The following is a 23,631-nucleotide window of genomic DNA, read 5'->3' on the forward strand; positions in this document are numbered from 1 at the left end:
GTAGATTTTCTGAAAGAGTCTGATAGAAAGAATGACCTGTAAGTACCACATGGTTCTTTCAGTTTGACATCAGTTACTGAGTTTCCTGCTCGGGTAGTACAGTAAAGCAGCACACTGATAGATAACATCTTCATACAGCGAGATAAATGTAATCAAACATTTACCCTGTTAAGAATGGTCTCACTGATCGTGATGCACAGCTATAGTGGCCTGTCATCTCGCCGTCTTACACCATTGTCAGTTTCTTTTTAAAGTGGTAATTTCAAATGTTCGTAAAAATTAACAAATATTGCTCAACTCTAATTTTAGTCAACAATATGATGGACTACTTTCCAAAAGGAAATTCTCACTAGCTGCTAGGAAAAACTAACGCTACAAGAAATTTTGAAGGAAAATAATTTTTTACTCACACCTGTCGTAATAACAGAATCACTAATGTAATTGGACTGAAAAAATGAACATCTTCAAACTTTACAGATGCATATGCTACGTCATATTTCGGAAAAAAATGGTTCAAATGACTGAGCACTATGGGACTTAACCGTTGTGGTCATCAGTCCCCTAGAACTTAGAACTACTTAAACCTAAGTAACCTAGGGATATCACACACACCCATGCCCGAGGCAGGATTCGAACCTGCGACCGTAGCGGTCGCGCGGTTCAAGACTAGCGCCTAGAACCGCTCGGCCACTTCGGCCGGCCCATATTTCGGAAACAAAAGTACTCTGAGATAAGAAAATAAAATATTATAAGAGGTGTGAAACTATGCCGACTGCGTAGTGAAAAATGTAGCTGCTGATGAATTTTCGTTCCGACTGCGAAGAAACTTCCCGCTAAAAAGTTAAGAAAACTACAAAATTATTTTTGGTGACGTTTCAAACATTATTGTATCGTACCACGTACAGGGCAAATTACTTCCGCGATATCCCGTGCGCGAGTCGTCGTAGGCCGTCGCCAAGAGTTTTGTTCTGACGGCTCACTTTAATATGGCCGAGAATATTCCCTACTTCCCGAAAATACACTCCTGGAAATGGAAAAAAGAACACATTGACACCGGTGTGTCAGACCCACCATACTTGCTCCGGACACTGCGAGAGGGCTGTACAAGCAATTATCACACGCACGGCACAGCGGACACACCAGGAACCGCGCTGTTGGCCGTCGAATGGCGCTAGCTGCGCAGCATTTGTGCACCGCCGCCGTCAGTGTCAGCCAGTTTGCCGTGGCATACGGAGCTCCATCGCACTCTTTAACACTGGTAGCATGCCGCGACAGTGTGGAAGTGAACCGTATGTGCAGTTGACGGACTTTGAGCGAGGGCGTATAGTGGTCTTGCGGGAGGCCGGCTGGACGTACCGCCGAATTGCTCAACACGTGGGGCGTGAGGTCTCCACAGTACATCGATGTTGTCGCCAGTGGTCGGCGGAAGGTGCACGTGCCCGTCAACCTGGGACCGGACCGCAGCGACGCACGGATGCACGCTAAGACCGTAGGATCCTACGCAGTGCCGTAGGGGACCGCACCGCCACTTCCCAGCAAATTAGAGACACTGTTGCTCCTGGGGTATCGGCGAGGACCATTCGCAACCGTCTCCATGAAGCTGGGCTACGGTCCCGCACACTGTTAGGCCGTCTTCCGCTCACGCCCCAACATCGTGCAGCCCGCCTCCAGTGGTGTCGCGACAAGCATGAATGGAGGGACGAATGGAGACGTGTCGTCTTCAGCGATGAGAGTTGCTTTTGCCTTGGTGCCAATGATGGTCGTATGCGTGTTTGGCGCCGTGCAGGTGAGCGCCACAATCAGGACTGCATACGACCGAGGCACACAGGGCCAACACCCGGCATCATGGTGTGGGGAGCGATCTCCTACACTGGCCGTACACCTCTGGTGATCGTCGAGGGGACACTGAATAGTGCACGGTACATCCAAACCGTCATCGAACCCATCATTCTACCATTCCTAGACCGGCAAGGGAACTTGCTGTTCCAACAGGACAATGCACGTCCGCATGTATCCCGTGACACACAACGTGCTCTAGAAGGTGTAAGTCAACTACCCTGGCCAGCAATATCTCCGGATCTGTCCCCCATTGAGCATGTTTGGGACTGGATGAAGCGTCGTCTCACGCGGTCTGCACGTCCAGGACGAACGCTGGTCCAACTGAGGCGCCAGGTGGAAATGGCATGGCAAGCCGTTCCACAGGACTACATCCAACATCTCTACGATCGTCTCCATGGGAGAATAGCAGCCTGCATTGCTGCGAAAGGTGGATATACACTGTACTAGTGCCGACATTGTGCATGCTCTGTTGCCTGTGTCTATGTGCCTGTGGTTCTATCAGTGTGATCATGTGATGTATCTGACCCCAGGAATGTGTCAATAAAGTTTCCCCTTCCTGGGACAATGAATTCACGGTGTTCGTATTTCAATTTCCAGGAGTGTATTTATCTGGCTGCTATCCTTCGTCAATGCATCCATCACACAAAACGTTCTTACTACTGCAATGTCCCTGACTTGTGTTAAGTATTTCGTCCATCATTACAGTTTCTGAATTAAAAACCAAGTGGGTGGAGGAGACAGTACATTTAAGTGACTGCAGAATAATCAGTTTTATTTATCCTGTATTTCTCTAGCCACCGGATATTATCCTCTATCATACTAAAGTAACACAATTCTACGTTCTAGCTTTTTGTAAAAGTCGTCAAATATAGGTTTCTATACTTTTCTCGGAGAATCAGAATAGGTGCTGGGACTGTTCTGATGTTACAACACTGTTTAGATATACAGTCGACACAGAAGCAACAACGTTTTGTCATTTTATGAACTGCGTTACCCTTACTACGAAAAGCCAGTAAATCTTTCTATGAAGAGAAGGAGCGAAATTTCGAATGTACAGATAAACCGAATGCAGTAAGATTATATACGAATGTAAAGACACTCGATATAGGTTTCTAACAAAAACTATTGTTAATTAATGCAGAATTGAAATCTTATTTTAATACTGTAAGAGGGAAACTATTGTATATCCTCTATAACTGAAATGAAAAGACAAACATTAACTCAAGTCAGCTTTTTACATATACGGCACTGAAGGATCTTCTGGCTCCGTGTCTTCAGATTCACTGTCGCTTGTTTCAGCTAGGTGTATCAGAGATTCCACTATGGTGTGTCTTAAACCCTGTTTCAAGAAATCAGTTTCTTGCAATGCTTCTGCATGTTTTACGCACCTCTCCCAGTCCTGCTGAGTAACATTGTCAAGAGCTTCGTGTGTTAGCTTCTCGTGATCAGCATGTTTGAAATTAGTATTTCTTTTCACTACTTCTCACTTTAGTTGAGCTCATATCAGTTCAATGGGGTTATACTGGCAGTTATACGGTGGTAGACGTACCGCTTTGTGTCCCATTTCGTTTGCCAGTTGATCTAATTCGCAAGACTTTTTGGCATCAATGATTTCTTCCTTAGACGGGAGTTCAGCCTTAGTTTCATCGATTGAAAATGAAACATTCTTTCTGTTCAACCACTCCATAATATCTGCCTTGTGCAATATAAATTAAGGAAAAAGAAAAACAAATCAAAAAATATTTTTAAAAATTAAAAAGAACAAAAAAGTTGCTATATTAACTTAATTATGTTGTTAAATTAACTTTATGTCGTGTATTGAAAATTTGACTCGTTCCACATCATTACGAAATATCATATTCATGATCCATGTAACCAGTATTAATCTAATCTAATCTGAACGTGGCAGCTTTTCTATCTGAATGGAGTGGTAGCTGGTGTCATCCATCACGATAATTGACCCTTGTTCCAGCGCAGACAACAATCGAATAAACCAATTCTTAACAACTTCTCCATTTCTGAATGGTGATCGGATTGACAATAAGTTTTCCTACCACGAAAAACAAGTTTGGCCTCTGCTAAGAAGCCTGTGGTTAATAAACCAGCGTGGGCGATGATTAATCTGCCACCTCTACCAGTAGGCGCTTTCAAATCATCGTTTCCTTGTTAGTGTGGTTCTGTGAAACCAAAGTTTCATCCAAGTACACTACAGGCCTGGTATCTTCAGCACGCAAGAAGTGCATTGTACGCAAAAACTTCGCTCTTGCTGCTGCAATGTCTCTGCGTTCAATTAAGAATTCCGTCAGTCATTATACTTCTTGAATCGAAAACCAAGGGAGCGGAGAAGACGAAAAACGGATGCCTCTGAGCCAGAGTAATTTTTTTTTTTCACGGAGGTCAGCCTGTATTCTTTAGTCATTGGATACTCTCCTGTCTTAATATCCAAGTACAGTTCTACGTAAGAGCTTCTTATAAAAACCGTCAAAGTCGGTTTATTTCCGTTCACATTCGTATCCCTTTCTTGGAGAATCTAAACATTCATGTCTGGAGATTCTCCCAATGACACATGTTTGTTAATACGGCCTACAATTGACTGAGACACCACACGCTTTGGCAGTAATTTTATGAATTTGCGCAAAATTTAAGTTATTCCTCACTTCTTCAATGTCGGCCAGGTCAGTAAAATACTTAAAGTACCGGTAAAGCCGACATGAAAATTTTCGATTGTTTACGAATGTCTTTCCGCCTATATGCACACCGACCGGAGGAGTCCTACAAGTAGGCCTCTACTCCTCCATTTTTGTTCACCACCGAACGCACGTCAAAGCTGCTCTGACCTACCGCGCCACTAACGATACTTACATGGCAACGAAGCGGAGAGGCGGGCGAATCGCCTATTAATAGGTTCCATGTAGGTCGTGACGTACATAGAAATCAGCAATATAGCTCACATTATTGGAAAAAGGAAACCCGAGATCAGGCCCTGAAGACCATGTGGTAGTCGGCCGACCGCTGTGTCATCCCCAGTGGCTCATCAGATTCGGTACTTGAAGGGTTTGGGGTGAGCACCCCGCACTTCCAGCCGTTGTAGACTTTCCGACCTTGGAGCCGCTACCGCTCAATTAGGTAGCTCCACAACTGACATCACGAGGTTGAGTGCAACCCACTCGGCCCCCACGAAGAAGAAATCCTTGGCGTTGCCAGGAATAGAACCCGGATCCACCCCATGGGGGTCTGCCGTGTTGACCATTCTGCTACGGACAGAATTACGGTTGGTTAAGGATGTGCGTGGAACCTAAGGCGAAACGACTACATGAAAAACATGAAGAAATGAAAAGGACTGATCATCGGACAGACCGACGCAGCATACAGAAAAGTCAAAACAACCTTCGGTGAAACTGAAAGCAAAGGCTGTAACATTAAGAGTGCTATGAGAATCCCACAGCTAAATGCAGAGGACAGAGCGGATAGGTGAAAAAGAGTACATTGGAGGTCGCTACAAGGGTGAAGACGTCTCTAATGTGATTGAAGAAGAAACGAGAGTCGATATAAGTCGATATATTAGAATGAAAATTTGAAGAACATTGCGAATTTAAGAACAAATAAGGCGGAAAGCATTGATAATATGGTATCAGATTTCTAAAATCACTCGGGAAAGTTGCAACAAAATGACTATTCACATTGGTATTAAGTATGTACGAGTCTGTCGATGTACCACGAGATGGTCGCAAAAGCATCATACACACAGTTCCGAAGGAACCAAGAGCCGACAAGTCCGAGAATAACTGCGCAATAAGCTTATTAGCTCATGCATCTGAGTTGCGGACAATAATAATATACAGAAGAATGAAAAATAAAATTGAGGAAGTGTTAAATGATAAGTTTGGCTGGCTTTAACAAATGTAAAGATACTAGAGAGGCAGTTCTGACGGTGTGGTTGATAATGGAAGCACGAGTGAAGAAAAATGAAGACACGTTCATAGGATTCGTCGACTTGAAGTGTGCAACAATTTAAAATGGTACGATGTGTTCTACATCTTGTGCAAATTAGGCTTAAGCTATGAAAAAGACCAGTAATATACAATATGTACAAGAACCAAGAGGGAACAATAAGAGTTGAAGACTTAGACCGAAGTGTAGGGATTAAAAAGGGTGTCTTTCGCCGCTGCTGTTCAATATATACACTGAAGAAGCAATGATGAAAATAAAGGTTCAAGAATGGGATTAAAATTCAACGTGAAAGGATATCAATATTAAGATTCGCTGAGACACTGCTATCCTCAGTGAACGTGAGGATGTGTTTCATGGAATGAACTGTTTAACCAGTGCAGAATATGCGTTGAGAGTAAACAGAAGAAAGACAAAAGTAATGGGAAGTAGCACGAATGAGAACAGCGATAAACTTATCAGAATTGGGGATCACGAAGTTAAGGAATTGCTACCTAGGCACCAAAATAACCCATGGCGGAGTAAAGAGGACACAAAAAGCGGGCTAGTACTGGAAAAAAGGTCATTCCTGAGCAAGAGAAATATATTATTATCGAACATAAATCTTAATTTGAGGAAGACTCTTCTCACTGCTTGGAGCATTGTATGGTAATGGAACATAGACAGTTGGAAAACTGGTAAAGAATTTGAGACGTGCTGTAGAAGAATGTCGAAAATTGAGTGGAATGATAAGGTGAGAGGTGAGGAGTTTCTCCACACAATTTTCGAGGAAAGTAACATATGGAGAAGAGTGAAAAGAAGTGATAGGATGACAGGGAATCTGTTAAGACATCAGGGAATAACTTCCATGCTACTACAAGGAGCTATAGAGGCTAAAAACTGTGGAGGGAAACAGACTGAATACATCCAGCAAATAATTGAGGACATAGTTTAAGTGCTACTCTGAGACGAAGAGGTTGGCATAAGCAGCGGAACTCGGGGCAGGCAGCATCACGCAGTTACAAGTCTGATGACTCAAAAACAATAAGATACAATTTTTAATTTGTATTTTTATGAGACAATGTATCCTTGCTTAATCCAAATTTCAACTTAAAATTTAAAAACAGAACAATTTCCGCATGCTTCTTACTTGAGTTCAGCGACAATATTGTGAATGACAAATTAATTGGTACTTTATTTCTTTCCAGATGATTTGTCTGGTTACAATACTTTTTAAACAACGCTTGATGACAAATAATGCTCGTGTAATGTTTTTACTTTGGCTGTGGATATATTTTTTCTGAAAGAGAGAAGAGTTTTCCTTTATTCTTTGTTGACAACCACTCTTAACATAAAAAAATTATGTAAAGTTTATATACTTCCTTACGGTACGTGCATAAGAAGCGAGAAAGGGACTGCAGTAGAGATCGCACAACGGACTTTCAAATAAGGAATGGCATCATGGAACCATTGAAAGCTGTTGTAAAATGAGCATGTTATTCGCAGACAGTGAGTTTCAAATCAATGCTACATTAAATTTAAGGACGGTTGCCCGGCGCGAAATGAATGTTTGCTTTTAGCTGCATCCTCTGTTACGTGCTCGTTCGTGTACTATCTTTTCCATAAGCCATCAACAAGTCAAAAGATGGCAGTCAATTACTGTGTTGCACCTACTGTCTGGTCAAAGAATACGAACTTGGTGTAGTCTTGTGTTGAAGATGGTCACTTAAACTAGTTGTCTTCGATAAAAACTTTCGGTCTTCAAGTCTTCAAAAATGTTTGTTATAAGACATGCCTTAAGGTGGACGTGCAATGATTAGAACATGTCCAGCTAACGTAAAGAGATGTGTTACTGTGCATTTCATTGTATACTGTATGAGTTTTATGAGAGAGCAATCGTCTGTGAGCGCTTAATATATGGACATGGCCAGGTGTAGGATACGCTTTTTGATTTTAAATGGCCAGTGTGTGGTGTGGCGTGGTGTGGTGTGGTGTGGTGTGGTGTGGTGTGGTGTGGTGTGGTGTGGTGTGTGGTGTGGTGTGGTGTGGGTCTAGGGTGGCGGCAGGCCGCGGCGACTGCGCCAGACTGCGTTCTCGGGAGTGGTCGCAGGCGCTGCCGCGCCGGCGGCGGCTTCGACCCGCGGCTGGACCGCACAGCCGTCGCGAAGCAGCCGCAGCCGCTCCTGGTGCAGCGCCTCCTGGTTCTGCAGCCGCAGCCGGTGCAGCTCCTCCTCGTGCTTCACCCGCAGCTCGTGCAGCTGCCGCGACTGCTGCAGCTCCTGACGCGCCAGCTCAGGGTCCTCGCACCTCTGGCCACACACAAACAAAACACACATCACAACTCTCACCCGAGTGAGATGCACCAGACTCTTAGCAACGAGTCAGTTATAGGTTGGGAACAACTACAGCTAGAAGAAAGAAAGGGTTGTTGAAAGGTGTGCAGCAAACACTAGGTGTGCAGACTGTTAATAATAAAAGTTCCAGTTTCAAAACGCTTTAGAAAGGGAACCGCAGCTTACAAGAGGGGAAACTCCCCATCGCACCCCACTCAGATTTTGTGGAAAAATGGTCCAGCGAATAGCCCATCAAATGCTGAACACAGATCAAGCATGAAAGCAGCAAGAAGATGTACTGAACTGTGGAAAAAAGGCAAAACAAACAGTGAACGGTCCACGAGCACAGTGGCGGAACAACGGTGTCGTGGTTAAGTGGACAGTCTGCTTTCCGCAGCGGTGCAGCGAAGACGTCTTGTTTACGTCCGATCCGCGCGGTCGCAAGTGCCCGTAATTGTTTACTACTTCGTTGTCGCTAGTTTAGAGTCAGTCACTGCCCACGCTCCAAGAGCGACAACGGAGCAGCGCCTCTCCACGCCAGACGTGAAGGGGTATATCTTTCGATCTCTTCCATTACTCCTTCAGCTCAAGCCGTCAGAAATATCGTCTGCTAATCAGCATTGCTCTTCTAAGACGGGAGAAGAATGTTTCGTTTAAGGCGACCAATCCGGAAATATGTAGTATCTGCGTTTGCTGTCTCCCTGTGAAAATCTCTGAAACTGCGTGCTGTGTGGAAAGAACGCGTAGGCTGGATGCTTCCACACAATGTGGCGGAATTTGCTTTTAAGCCGAACACGGGGTCGTTCCTCCTATCCCTCGGGAGAACGCTGTCCGCTCCACGGGTGGCCACCGGCCGACGTAGATGGGTTGGGACTGGCTTCCTGGCGTGCGGTTGCCTCTCTCTAACTAAAAGCTCCTGTGACCGTCGTGTCTGGAATTTTGTGTGTGTGTGTGTGTGTGTGTGTGTGTGTGTGTGTGTGTGTGTGTGTGTGTGTGTGTGTGTGCGCGCCATTTATTAGTTATTTTCACGTTTACATGAATTCATACAACATTGACTATCTTATCGAGTTTGGGTTCGAATGAAGCGTCTTGATGTGCGGAATATTATTGTGAGGGCAGAATATGCAAGCAATGAAGGTCAGGAGACCACGACATCTTACAATAGTAAGTGACGAGGAGCGCAACAGAATCGTGCGCGCACATGCGAACGATCTTAAATTCAAACATGCTGATGGCCTCATTGGGGCGGTCTCTATCGATCACTCAGAGCTTGGCCCCCATAAGATAAGCGTCTTCAAACTCCCTTTCGAAGTACCATCGGATGTAGTCACCGCGGCTTTCCAGCCTTACGGCAGTGGTCAGCCTTATGGCCGAAAATGGACCACCTTTACAACATACCCCGTTATTTACGGGGTACGACAGATCAAAATTGAACTCACCAAACATGTACCATCATATCTTGTCATCGACGGCTCTAGGGCGATCATTATGTACGACGGCCAGCCAAGCACTTGCTCCGGTTGTGGCTCAGAAGGGCACGTCCGGTCGGATTGTCTCCGAAGACAACTTACTCAAATGCCCCTTCTACCGTGACGACCTTTCCTCTCAATTATGCCCGGGTTGCATGGGCAGCAACCCTTTCCGATGCTGACCACATTAGTCCGATAGCCGCCCCCGATAGCGAGACCATGATGGATTCTGCAATACCGGATCCAGCGTCTACAACGGCGCCCCCACCTGAAGATAATCACAGACCTTGCAAGGCGGCATGGATGACAGGATGGACATTGAGCCAAGGGTTGTGCCGACAGCGGCTTTTCTACCAGACACCGGAGCAGCTGAATAAATCGACCTACATTCGGTTACTGAAACAAACGTCCATAAACAGCGTTCCCTGCGGAAACACAAGAGACGAATATTTCCAGCGATCGTCTGAGATGGACTGCGGACACTCCGACGACGGTGCCGGCGGTACAGTCGCCGCAGTAAAATCCCACCCAGAAGATCGCCGTGGTGACGGCTTCAGCCCCTCCGACCCCACAGAACAGCAGGATCACAAGCAGACAGTCGCTGCCGATTCCCAGCCAGTAGAGCCGTTGGAGTCAGCGCCGAGTGCCGCAGCAGCCATCAACAGCTGACGGTATTTCATGGCGACTGGGCGGAAGACATTGAGGAAAACTACTTGCCCCTCGTGTCGGAAGACACGCGCGGGAATTTACCCCACCAGTGTTGATCCTTTCCCGCCATCAGATACGATGTCTAGACAACCTTACAAGGGTATTGATGGCCAACACGGGTGCTATGGATAAACCTCAAACTTATCGCGTTGTGACTATAAACAACGCCATACAGACGCGCGCTAAGTTATCCTTGCTTCAAGATATGTTGAATTCTGCTTCCATCGATATAGCCCTACTCCAGGAAGTGTACGTCGACAACTTCCCAGGCATGTACGGTTACGATGCTAGCGTCTCTCCAGCTTCCCCAACAGGCAGCGGTGTCGCTGTACTTCTTCGGGAAGGGATAGTGGAGGACGATATCCTCTTTCTGCCCGGGCAAGAGGAATGGCCACCGAACGGGATTTACACACTTCGAGTCACTCACTCTTCCAGTCGCATCGACCGGATTTGCCTCACGTTCTCTCGCCGGTGGAACACAGGATGCGGAACTATGGCCTGCAGCTTTCTCGGACCACTCAGCTTACATTTGTGCCGTCACCAAGCGGCGGCAACTACTGTGGAGAAGCCGCAGCCCGTGGAAATTAAACATTGCCCAATTGTCTTACCCGGATTGGCGCCAAGCTGTTGAGGACACGTGGCATTCGTGTGAAAATCTCCTCCGTGCATATCCCACAACGATCCGCTGGTGGTTGGACTGCGCCAAACCGGCACTGAGACGAATGTTGATAACCTACGGTCGCGACCACTCTGCTTGGGGTAGACACACACTCGACTTTTACTTCAGGGTACTGCGTGACTGCGATGCTACGCCGCCGTCGCCGGAACGGTAAACGGCGGTCCACCGTGCGTTGGCTCAGGTCCTTGATCATATGCGACGCCACCTAGAGGGGGTGTCATCCGCACGAGGACGCAGGATCGGATACCCAGCGAACGCGCGTCGATGTTCCACGTCCTTCGTGAACGTAAACGACGCCAACGAGCGCTGATACGCTTCATCGACACGGAAGACAGTCGACGCCTCACCACGCAACAAGACAAAAACAGCGTTCTACGATCATTATTACCAGCTCTATTCCGCTCAGACCCCTGATCCAACAGTGCAGGTGGACGTCTCTGACGATTTACGGCAGATCCGACAGTACAGGACGACGTACCTCAGACGATTTACGGCACCGTCACCCCGGCGATGGAAGCGACCTTGATGTAAGAAATTACGGAAGACGTAATGATCGACGCCATCAGAAAATGAACTGTCAACATGTCTCCGGGTCCTGATGGCCTCCCCTTGGAATTTTACAGGACTTTTCAATGTTTATTATCCACCCAATGCACGCACATCTGTCGCGAACTACTATCCTCGCAAGTGCCGCTCCCTGCGGCTCTTGTGGAAGGGATGATTATTCCTATTCACAAACCGTCCGGTGGCTCACAGCTGCAGGACGACCGCCCGTTGACGCTATTGAACTGCGACTTTAAGATCTTTTCTCGACTGTTGGCGGCGCGGACACACCAGACCTTACGAAACGTTATCTCACCCTATCAAATGTCATTATGAGGGGACAATAATATTCAGACAGCACTCAGTGAATATCGTGACTTGATCTCACTGGCGAGGGAATTTCGTCTGAAGGGTGCACTGGCGGCAATCGATTTCAGTCAAGACTTCGACAGAGTAGGCCAAGACTATTTGGAATCGGTCCTCCAACATATGCGGTACCCACAGCCATTCGTCACTGTCGTCAAGGCGATCGTCAACGGCCGACCTACGCAGTCCCTCACCATTTCTCGATCGATACGCCAAGGCTGCCCTCTGTCCACTTTACGCTGTGGCCATGGAACCACTGTAAGTAGGATATTTACGTTTTTTTATTGCTAACGCCAACGCCACGTAGCGCTCTGTAAGAAAATCACTGGCTGTGCTGTGTGCAGTCTGTGGCTGGTTTGCATTGTTGTCTGCCATTGTAGTGTTGGGCAGCGGCAGCTGGATGCTAACAACGCGTAGCGTTGCGCAGTTGGAGGTGAGCCGCCAGCAGTGGTGGACGTGGGGAGAGAGATGGCGGAGTTTTGAAATTTGTAAGGATTGGTGTCACGAACTGATATATGTATATTATGACTATTAAGGTAAATATATTGTTTGTTCTGTATTAAAATCTTTCATTTGCTAACTATGCCTATCAGTAGTTAGTGCCTTCAGTAGTTTGAATCTTTTATTTAGCTGGCAGTAGTGGCGCTCGCTGTATTGCAGTAGCTTGAGTAACGAAGTTTTTTGTGAGGTAAGTGATTTGTGAAACGTATAGGTTATTGTTAGTCAGGGCCATTATTTCGTAGGGATTTTTGAAAATCAGATTGCGTTGCGCTAAAAATATTGTGTGTCAGTTTAAGCACATTAGTGTATAATTGTTCAAAGAGGACGTTTCACATAGACCAGTCTTGTATAAATTTTTCTGAGGGGACGTTTCATATGTCGACCCTTAGCCGAGGATACCTCACTGGAATCTTCAGATTTTTTTTCTTGTGGTTTGTGTAATAAGTGTAGATTTTGTTTATTGCTAGCGCGTAATTGTAGAGAGAATCTCCTTTGTAGTTTTAGTCTTTCATTGTTGTACAGTAAAACAGTTGTGGCATGCATGTAGATTTGCACGAAGTATTTTGCAGCTGCGCTTGCAATTAACTAGATATTATTTTCAGTGCTATGTTAATGTGTTCTCTTATTTTTGCTCTTCAAATTGTGCTTTTCTGTGTTACCGTGTGAAATATTGTGACAATAATGGCGTGTGAAAAACGTAACACTAGGCTCCAAAGTAAACTGAGAAACAATAGTGACGACGAGCGTAGCTTACCAGCACCACTGTGTAATGAATTAACAGACATTCAAAGTAGTAATTTGGTAACTATGCATAGGGAAATGGAGCGGGCGGCAAATAATGGTGTAGACAATGAAACAAGTAGTGAACAGGGAAGCATTATCGATCGATCAGTCGGCAACAGCTCGCCTCAGGAATCCAAAATGACAGAACACAATATTGAAAATACTGTAGACTTAGGTTATGGGCCTCACCGTTTTCTCAAATGAGTCAAGACACATTTTCTGCCTGTCAAAATGTAAATGTTGCCGGTGAAAATGCACTGCCAAAAAGCATAGAAAAACAGATTCCAGACACTAATACATTATTATTGCAATTAATGCAACAAATGGAACAAAATCAGAAACAAATGGGGCAAAATCTTCAAAAGTTAGACACAATGGAACAAAATCAGAGACAAACACAGCAAAAGCTTCAAAAGTTAGACATCACACTTGAAGAAACACGTGAAGATTTAACTAATGAGTTACATAACATCGAATCGAAATGTCAAAAAGTCTGTAATAACGTAAAAACACAAATTTGTGTGCATTTCCAACCTATTTTTTCGCTGCATGAAAATACATTACAGAATCATCAAGCAGCCATAACAGAACTGCAAACTATTGTTCATGAAAATCATGAGACCTTGCAAGCTAAAATTGACTCAGTTGCATCTACCGATTCGGTTACGCAACTTGCAAAAACTCAAGCGAACTTAAAAGACACAGTAGATACTCTGAAAACTGGTTCAGAAAGACACACAGAGGAAATAATTTCACTATCAGATAAAGTAGCCGAACTTTCAGATCAGTTCACTAACTTATCTACAAAGGTAGATGATGCTCTGAATGACACAAAACCTGTAGCCTTCACTGACACTGAAGAGTATGAACAAATTAGAAAATTCAAACAGAATCAAAATCAAATCAACACACAGTACAAAAGAGAAATGCGGGAAGTACAAGATCAGTTGGCTCAAGTAATACAAGAATTACTTATTTCAGAGGACACTCGCGTCCCAGTACGGGAAGAGGGACATAGCAATACAGAACAACCACAAAATAATAACACAGGGCATTTCGGAAATCATGAAAGAAATTGGCAAGGTACACTGAATTTTGAGATGGAACCGCCGAAACGATGTAACAATGACCGACATGCGACTCGCCGACATGATGATTTTGACTATAAGCTGTTCATTACTACACGTAAATTCAAAACATTTAAGAATTCTGGCAACGACATTCATCCACAAGCGTGGCTTCATCAATTCTCTCATTGTTTTCCTCCCAACTGGTCATTAGAACACAGATTAGAATTTATGTGTGGCTACTTGGAGGATGAACCAGCTTTAAGAATGCGATCGGTCATTCACGATTGCCACAGTGAAGGAGAATTTTACCATGCCTTCCTGTCAGCATATTGGTCTCAAGCCACACAAGACCGAGTAAAACATGGCATCATAATGATGAAACATTTCGAACAATCTGAATTTTCCAGTCTTGTGAAATATTTTGAAGACATGTTACATAAGAATCAATATCTTTCAAACCCATACAGCCCCACAGAACTCATCCACATTTGCTTAATGAAATTGCCTGAACATTTACGACATATTTTGGCATGACGTTGCAAAGACGACATTGAAGCTTTTCAGGGACTCTTACAAGAATTAGAAATTGACACAGACAGTCGCGGGATGCGAAAACAGGAAAACAATCACTACAGGTCACATCCGTCGCAATTCCGCGATGAAAGAAATAATAACTGGACTCGACAAGGCTATTCTCACAATACAAATCGTGACCAAAACAGACACCACCCGCATGACAACCGTTGGCAAAATAATAGTTACAGAGAAAGATCGCATTTCCGCGGTAATGACTAACACAGAGACAATCAGAGAAACAGACAATATGGGAACCAAAATTATTATTATTATCAAGGGAGACAGGATAACTTAAGACGCAACGACCCAGCGCGCAGTTACGATTCAGGGAGAAATTCTCCACCACGTGACCGACAAAAAAGAAACAATGGAATCTACCGACATGACGACAGACGATATGATCGTAACGACAGACGATATGATCGTAACGACAGACCTGAACTGCACTAGAACTGGCGAAATTCAAACAGAGCTTGGCCCTCTCGGCAAGGTGAATTTGTAGAAGTTAGGTCTCCTAATGCCAATAACGGCGCACGCCAACAAAGAGACAATGACTCGCACCGCAGGCAGCCGCGTGCGCCGGCTGGCTCAGACAAAAATAACATAGGCGCTAACCTTGAGAAAAACTCCAGTATTCTCTACCGACGTTTACCGCATGATAATTGCGTTCAAGTTGAAACTCTGAGTACTATGAAGAGTAAAGGATTGCACCATATTTCACATGTTAAACCGTTTATTGAGAGATAATCTGCTGTTTAACTTTGTCTTTGCCACAAAAATTTCACTTCACATTTCTAGTATGCTTTGTCACACTGAGAAACTTAACATGCAACAATGTTTTGAAGTTAACTATAATGTCTAGAACCTAGCGAATATTTTTAAACAGAAATTACGAATGCATTGTTACAGTGAACAGACGTCACAATGTTATTGTGTGAGTACATTCTTGCTTGTTAGTTGCACGATTACGTAACGGCTATAAGGCTTACATACTTAGAACATATACAGTTTATGAGGTTTTAATGCAACATTTTGGTTTAGTTGAAAAGACATTCTTTATTTGAAGTACTTTCTGTGAGATTAAAGATGACTTAGCATTTGGTTTCATTGATAGCTACACGATTATATCACGACGCTACTAATGTGTGACACAATTTACATTGTGCTTTTGCGGTGTATCTTTTTTATATCTGCACAGTTTTTCTGAATTCTTCTGGAAAGGAAAACATGTTTTAGTAGTAACTTTGTGGTATAGCTACAATGAGATAGTCTTTTCTGTAGCGCAACAATACGTTACAGTACAGTACTTACTTCATCACGGCAATAAGCGTAGTAACTACGATATCTACACTCCTGGAAATTGAAATAAGAACACCGTGAATTCATTGTCCCAGGAAGGGGAAACTTTATTGACACATTCCTGGGGTCAGATACATCACATGATCACACTGACAGAACCACAGGCACATAGACACAGGCAACAGAGCATGCACAATGTCGGCACTCGTACAGTGTATATCCACCTTTCGCAGCAATGCAGGCTGCTATTCTCCCATGGAGACGATCGTAGAGATGCTGGATGTAGTCCTGTGGAACGGCTTGCCATGCCATTTCCACCTGGCGCCTCAGTTGGGCCAGCCTTCGTGATGGACGTGGAGACCGCGTGAGACGACGCTTCATCCAGTCCCAAACATGCTCAATGGGGGACAGATCCGGAGATCTTGCTGGCCAGGGTAGTTGACTTACACCTTCTAGAGCACGTTGGGTGGCACTGGATACATGCCAACGTGCATTGTTCTGTTGGAACAGCAAGTTCCCTTGCCGGTCTAGGAATGGTAGAACGATGGGTTCGATGACGGTTTGGATGTACCGTGCACTATTCAGTGTCCCCTCGACGATCACCAGAAGTGTACGGCCAGTGTAGGAGATCGCTCCCCACACCATGATGCCGGGTGTTGGCTCTGTGTGCATCGGTCGTATGCAGTCCTGATTGTGGCTCTCACCTGCACGGCGCCAAACACGCATACGACCATCATTGACACCAAGGTAGAAGCGACTCTCATCGCTGAAGACGACACGACTCCATTCGTCCCTCCATTCACGCCTGTCGCGACACCACTGGAGGCGGGCTGCACGATGTTGGGGCGTGAGCGGAAGACGGCCTAACGGTGTGCGGGACCGTAGCCCAGCTTCATGGAGACGGTTGCGAATGGTCCTCGCCGATACCCCAGGAGCAACAGTGTCCCTAATTTGCTGGGAAGTGGCGGTGCGGTCCCCTATGGCACTGCGTAGGATCCTACGGCCTTGGCGTGCATCCGTGCGTCACTGCGGTCCGGTCCCATGTCGACGGGCACGTGCACCTTCCGCCGACCACTGGTGACAACATCGATGTACTGTGGAGACCTCACGCCCCACGTGTTGAGCAATTCGGCGGTACGTCCACCCGGCCTCCCGCAAGCCCACTATACGCCCTCGCTCGAAGTCCGTCAACTGCACATACGGTTCACGTCCACGCTGTCGCGGCATGCTACCAGTGTTAAAGACTGCGATGGAGCTCCGTATGCCACGGCAAACTGGCTGACACTGACGGCGGCGGTGCACAAATGCTGCGCAGCTAGCGCCATTCGACGGCCAACACCGCGGTTCCTGGTGTGTCCGCTGTGCCGTGCGTGTGATCATTGCTTGTACAGCCCTCTCGCAGTGTCCGGAGCAAGTATGGTGGGTCTGACACACCGGTGTCAATGTGTTCTTTTTTCATTTCGAGGAGTGTATATGCAAAGCATTTCACTTTTGTTTATCATGAGGTAAGTACATTAACTTCTGCAGAACTTAGCTTTCGGAGGACAACACTTCCACAGAGATTATCTTATAACAAGACGTACAGTTTAGCGCTACAGTTCACGTATTTGAGTGATTAATTTCGTACTTAAACATTTATTTTTAAAGATATTTGAAGTACAATGATACAAAGTTTTTCGTTATACATTTCATTCCATTGCTTTAATCTGTAACACATGAGGATATAATTACATTAATCCTCAGGGGGGGTACACGCTTACTTTGTGTACCATGTGTTTGGCAAACATTGGTATTTGCTTATACAACTTTACACATCGGTACCATATTTCTCTAACATATTAATTACACAGCTATCTGATCATTTAACTGGGAGAGATAAACATTCATTTTACTACATCAATGACAGATGTTTACGTAATTACACAGTTGGATAACTTCACACTTACGAAATTGTATTTTGTCTGTACTTTGTGAACTGTTTATATTTTTTCGGAACCATTGTGATACTATGAGAGCTTTGAATGACATATTTGGTATGGGATCATGATTTTTGAAGTATGTTTGAGGCATATGACCTTTTGACACGAGCAGAGTATTTTTTTAGGTTTTGGAATTATTGCAGAAAGCTATGACGTTTTTGAGATTTGACTGAGGTGTTATGATATTATTACGACGACGATGTCAATTATGCTGCTGAGGTATGTTTAAGCTGATGCTATATGAGTTGTTTGGTTATGTTACATATCTGTTATGATGAAATATTGAAGAAGTGTCGACGAATAAGGTAAGGAATAATGAGTAGTGGTTGTTGGAAACCAAGAATCGTACTTTAAGAGTTATGAAATGTATGTACATGCGTGAATGTATTACAATGCTGGTGAAAATTTTTTGGACACTATTATATTTAAAGGATTTTGTTTCTACAGATTTGTAACGCAAATTCTCAACCTGTGAAAATATTTTTATATGAGACTGTCACTGTAGCGGAAACTGCAGTCGTAAATATTTCGGTAATACAGTTAAGTGACCACCTGCACGCGATGCGTCGTGGGCACCCAGCTGCGCGACAGCTACCTGGAAACAAGCCATTAGTGTGTGCCTTTCAGAGGCACAAGGAAAAAAAAGAAAAAAAGGCCATTATCCTCGCTATTGACATTCCTTTGTAGAAAGCATAGTAAATACGACACCCTCAAACTTGAAAACATCGTTACACTGTAGAGTTCTTAATGTATGATATTTACTGAAATGAATTGATGAGCAACGCTTCAGGTCTATTGTCTTGCTAGTTGGAAGATTGTTTACTGCATTATGAAATGCCTTATGGCTAGCGAATGACGTTTCACGTTTTCTTTGCCTATTTTGTTTAATATCTAGTTTCTAGCTACACTGCAACATTGGTTAAAATTTAATAGTTGTACTAATAGTTATTTCATGCCTACAGATCCAGTAAAAAAAATTATGATCTACTTCAAAGAAAACGAGGGAACATAGACATTTCCCTTCACAGGAACTGCATAAATAATTTTTTTACGATTTGGTAACTTATCTGCTAGCGTATGTTCTCGTGATGCATCACTCTAGTGTTAAGATGTGACATAGGTATTAAACATTTTTACTGTAATATTTTTTCTGCTTCAGCTTTGTCTTGTTTAGATATAATTTACTGCATTTGCTGCTGCTGTTTTCCAGGCATAGTGCTACTAAATTTCACTTTGTATTTCTCTGTTAAGCTAGTTTTACGACTGATTTATTTTTCTTGTTTGCTGCGAATTGCCTTATATTAGTTTTAATATTGCTGCTTGCTTTGACAACTTCCATTTTTTTCATTGTTGTTTGTATTAATTGTTTTGCGCTGCTGCATTGCCTCGTCCCTTAGTTTAGCATCTGCGCTCAGTAGCTTTAAGTTAGCTTAAGATGGGGTAGGCTATAAAAAGAATGAGTTGCGATGAATTGGAAGAAATGCACTGAGAGGTTATACGAAAAATGTACAGAAAGCAGGTATAGGTAGGATTTTTTTTGGAAATAAATGATTAGGTAAGATACTGGAAAATAAATAATAAGGTAACAAATATGTGAACATATAAATACAGAAAGCATGATTGGATAGGATTTTTGGGATTGGATTTTTTTGGTGCAAACAAATGTTTAAATAAGACGAAAGATCTATGGAATGAAGTTTTGGTTTGGACTGCAGTACCAAATGTTACACTGAAAACAAACCCTGTCCTTTCCTTGTGCTATCCCGCCATGTGCGTGTACCCTTGTGTATTTATGTTCTTCCGGTCTTTATATGTTTATCTGATAAGACTTATGTTGCAGAATTTTTCTAATACTCAGTTACATGAACTATGATGAGGAATACTGTTATCCTCAAATATAATTTGCATTAATAATATGTTATCTCCTTCGTAAAGGTGTTTACACATTTATTCTGTTTTGTTCTAATGCTCATGTGTGAAGTTGGTGTTTCTAAAGTTATTCTGATCTTTTATGTATGTACTTACGTCGTAATTTTTGTAACACTGATGTATTTGCTATTTCGATTCTTTTGTAAAGCCTGTACTACTGCAAATGTTATCTGTATTGTTATGTTCTTTAAAGATGTATTTTGTACCTTTGTACCTTTGTTATTGTATTCTTATGTTATAAAATTGTAATTGACACCAGTTCGTCAAATTAAGTAACTTGTAAATTACATTTCACTGCACACGTTTCTGTTGGTCATAGTATATGGACAATATGTGAGAAGTAGGGACTGATAGTGTTTGCACGTGTGTTAATAATTCAGCAAGGGACTGGATAGCAGCATTGCTGGTTCTAAGGACATTTCAAAAACAATTTTTGTGATTGCACAAGTGGTGGTTATAGACTTGCTATATTATCCGCAAGACTCTTCAATGGTGCTTGTGCGCCTGCACAGTCAAACATATGGCTGCTGGCCATCTCTACAAGGACTACAGTGGGTCTACACCTTTGATGACCCACCAATACCAAAGGTCTACAGTGGGTCTGCATCTCTGGTGGCCCACCAATACCGTAATCTCTACCAGGACTACAATGGGTCTACTCTGTGACGACCTACCTACCAATATTCTTTAAAACTTCGACTGACTCTGCTGTGGGTTTGCTCTGTTGTGGCCCATTACCTGTCTGCATGTCAAGAGTCAGCACTGTATTTCGGTTGGAAGGACAACACTACTTCTTCAAGACTGCATGGAAATCCACTACTTCTGTGTGCATTTTCTTTTACTACTCAGACTTTGAGAAAAACACTGCAATTTTACTTTGATGAATGATCAGGACTGTCTTTATGGACTGTGAGAAAATTTTAGCTTTTGACCAACATTGTATCGATAAGTGTGTGCATTTCATTTCTTTGTTATTGTAATTATGAAAAAAATTTTCAAATCTGTATTGGCCACTGCCCAAAACAATTTGTAAATTATTTTGTGGGGAGCATGGGGGCTATGTAAGTAGGATGTTTAGGTTTTTTTATTGGTAACGCCAACGCCACGTAGCGCTCTGTAAGAAAATCACTGGCTGTGCTGTGTACAGTCTGTGGCTGGTTTGCATTGTTGTCTGCCGTTGTAGTGTTGGGCAGCGGCAGCTGGATGTTAACAGCGCGTAGCGTTGCGCAGTTGGAGGTGAGCCGCCAGCAATGGTGGACGTGGGGAGGGAGATGGCGGAGTTTTGAAATTTGTAAGGATTGGTGTCACGAACTGATATATATATTATGACGATTAAGGTAAATATATTGTTTGTTCTGTATTAAAATCTTTCATTTGCTAACTATGCCGATCAGTAGTTAGTGCCTTCAGTAGTTTGAATCTTTTATTTAGCTGGCAGTAGTGGCGCTCGCTGTATTGCAGTAGCTTGAGAAACGAATATTTTTGTGAGGTAAGTGATTTGTGAAACGTATAGGTTATTGTTAGTCAGGGCCATTCCGTCGTGGGGATTTTGGAAAGTCAGATTGCGTTGCGCTAAAAATATTGTGTCAGTTTAAGCACATTCATGTATAATTGTTTAAAGAGGACGTTTCACATAAATCAGTCTTGTATAAATTTTTCAAAGGGGACGTTTCACCACTCCTCTGCAGCCTGCGCCAACGACTAACGGGTACGACGTTACGAGGCCACACTTTCCGATGTGAAGCGTACGCTGACGACCTGGTGATTGTAATCCGCAACGGCGACAATACCGCTAGCACACTGAATTGGATAGCAACATATAGCATGGCCACTGGTAGTCTTATCAACGTCGTAAGATCGGTGGAGGTGAACATCGGGGTCGGATTGTCTGAGGACAGTGTCACCCCCTTACAGCTCAGAGATACTTTGAAATGTCTCGGCATTGATTTTACAGGCTATATACGACGAACCGCTGCTCACAACTTTCGACGGCTTTTACGAAATGTTCGGACTGGGATTGCCAACAGCCGCCTACGAGCCCTTGACATCGTCCAATAGACCCAGTATGTCAACACACATTTAGCGTCACGCATTCCGCACTTCGCCCAGATATTACCTATACTGGTGATGTTAGCTCACCGTAAATTTGCTGCTTTTGGGTCCTTCGTGAGTTCAAGAATGCTTTTCAAGGTCAAATATGAGACACTCAAACTTCCCACGGATTGGGGAGGGCTTGGCCTTTATCACGTTTATGACAGAGCGGTCGCCCTATTTGTGAGCACATTAGTCAAACTATGGCACCGCCGTTCAGACAGTCTGACGAGTTTGTTGATAGAAGAACTAGCACCGCCCTCCCTGTTGCCACCTGTGCCGATTCACAACGTACTCTCCTCGCTCTTCTACTACGATGTCTTTTTACCTCGAACTCAGTTACGTTCGACTTGCCTTACCGGTGACTCAACTGGCGACGGCAAAGACGGTTTATCGGGTCATGCAACGTGGACGACCCGATAACGTCGTGGAGAGGAAGCACCCGAACGTCAACTGGCGAGTATTGTGGGGCACAATTCACCACGTAACACTGGACACTGACGTCACAGCTTTGTGGTATATCACTGTCAACGGCAAACAGGTGATCAGGTCAAGGCTACATGCGATCCATATGGTAGCCTCACCCAAGTGCACGAGCTGTGGCGTTCAAGACAACTATGAACACCGTCTTAGCTGTGCCGAGTCTACTGCAGTGTGGAACTTAGTGAAGCAAATGTCAGCATACGTCCTTCGAGTGACGCCGAATCATATCGACCCCAAGACTATCTTATTCTCGGATGAGACGTATTACTCTCGCACGAAAACTAATGCCGTGACGTGGCTTCGTGGACATGCAGTGCTTTATCTGTTTCAAGACGGCACTAAGGCCACTTTACACTTTTGGAACTATTTGCAGGAACGACATTGCAAGATCCTCCGTAACCCAAACTATCGACAACATTTTTACAATTATTTGTGGAGTGCTTTCCACGACCCTCCACGCAGCTGGATCATCACGGGTAAGAGAAGCTAACATTACAAGACAATGATAGAACAGTACACGGTACACCGTGGGATCTACCTTTGTCATTGCGAGAAGTCATACCTTGACGATACAGCAGATGGAGTTTCGTCGTGACCCCTTCGCACTCTATGACAGTATTTGCCCCATTTCCTCTTTTTGTCCCCGGTTTTTGTTTAATGGTTGGAATGATAATGGTACACAGAAGACACGTGTAGCATTTTCCAGAGACGATACAGATAAATGGACTCGCAGGACGCAACTCTTCGAAAAAATACGGCCCTACGATAAATGATGCCGTCAACCCGCACCACACAGTCACGTCTGCAGAGTGAAGTGGTACCGGTTAATGTGCGCATGGATTTTTCGTTGCCCGTATTCTGCAATTCTGCGTATTGACATCTCCATGGAGATAGGAATGGGCTTCGTCTACCTACAGGATGTTCCATGGCCATTCACTGTCCATTTCCATCAGAGCAAGAAATTCCAGAGAGAACATTTATCTAGCTGGCAAGTCAACAGAAAGCAACTCTTTAACATAGGTGATTTTATGAGATCAATATAAAATATTGCAACGT

The 23,631-nt window shown here is 44.1% G+C and overlaps 1 protein-coding gene across 1 annotated transcript in view; it reads right to left on the reverse strand.

The window, feature by feature from the left end:
• Positions 1 to 6,934: 6,934 nt before the first annotated feature.
• The window catches only part of LOC126355748 (uncharacterized), a 76,536-nt gene continuing 59,839 nt past the window's right edge, over positions 6,935 to 23,631 (reverse strand). Inside the window, exon 4 of the mRNA XM_050006137.1 lies at positions 6,935 to 8,075. Coding sequence (XP_049862094.1) covers positions 8,006 to 8,075 — 70 coding nt within the window. The 3' untranslated portion in view covers positions 6,935 to 8,005. The remainder of the gene's footprint in view (positions 8,076 to 23,631) is intronic.

This window comes from Schistocerca gregaria, chromosome 3 (genome assembly GCF_023897955.1).
Source record: "Schistocerca gregaria isolate iqSchGreg1 chromosome 3, iqSchGreg1.2, whole genome shotgun sequence".
Lineage (NCBI taxonomy): Eukaryota > Metazoa > Arthropoda > Insecta > Orthoptera > Acrididae > Schistocerca > Schistocerca gregaria.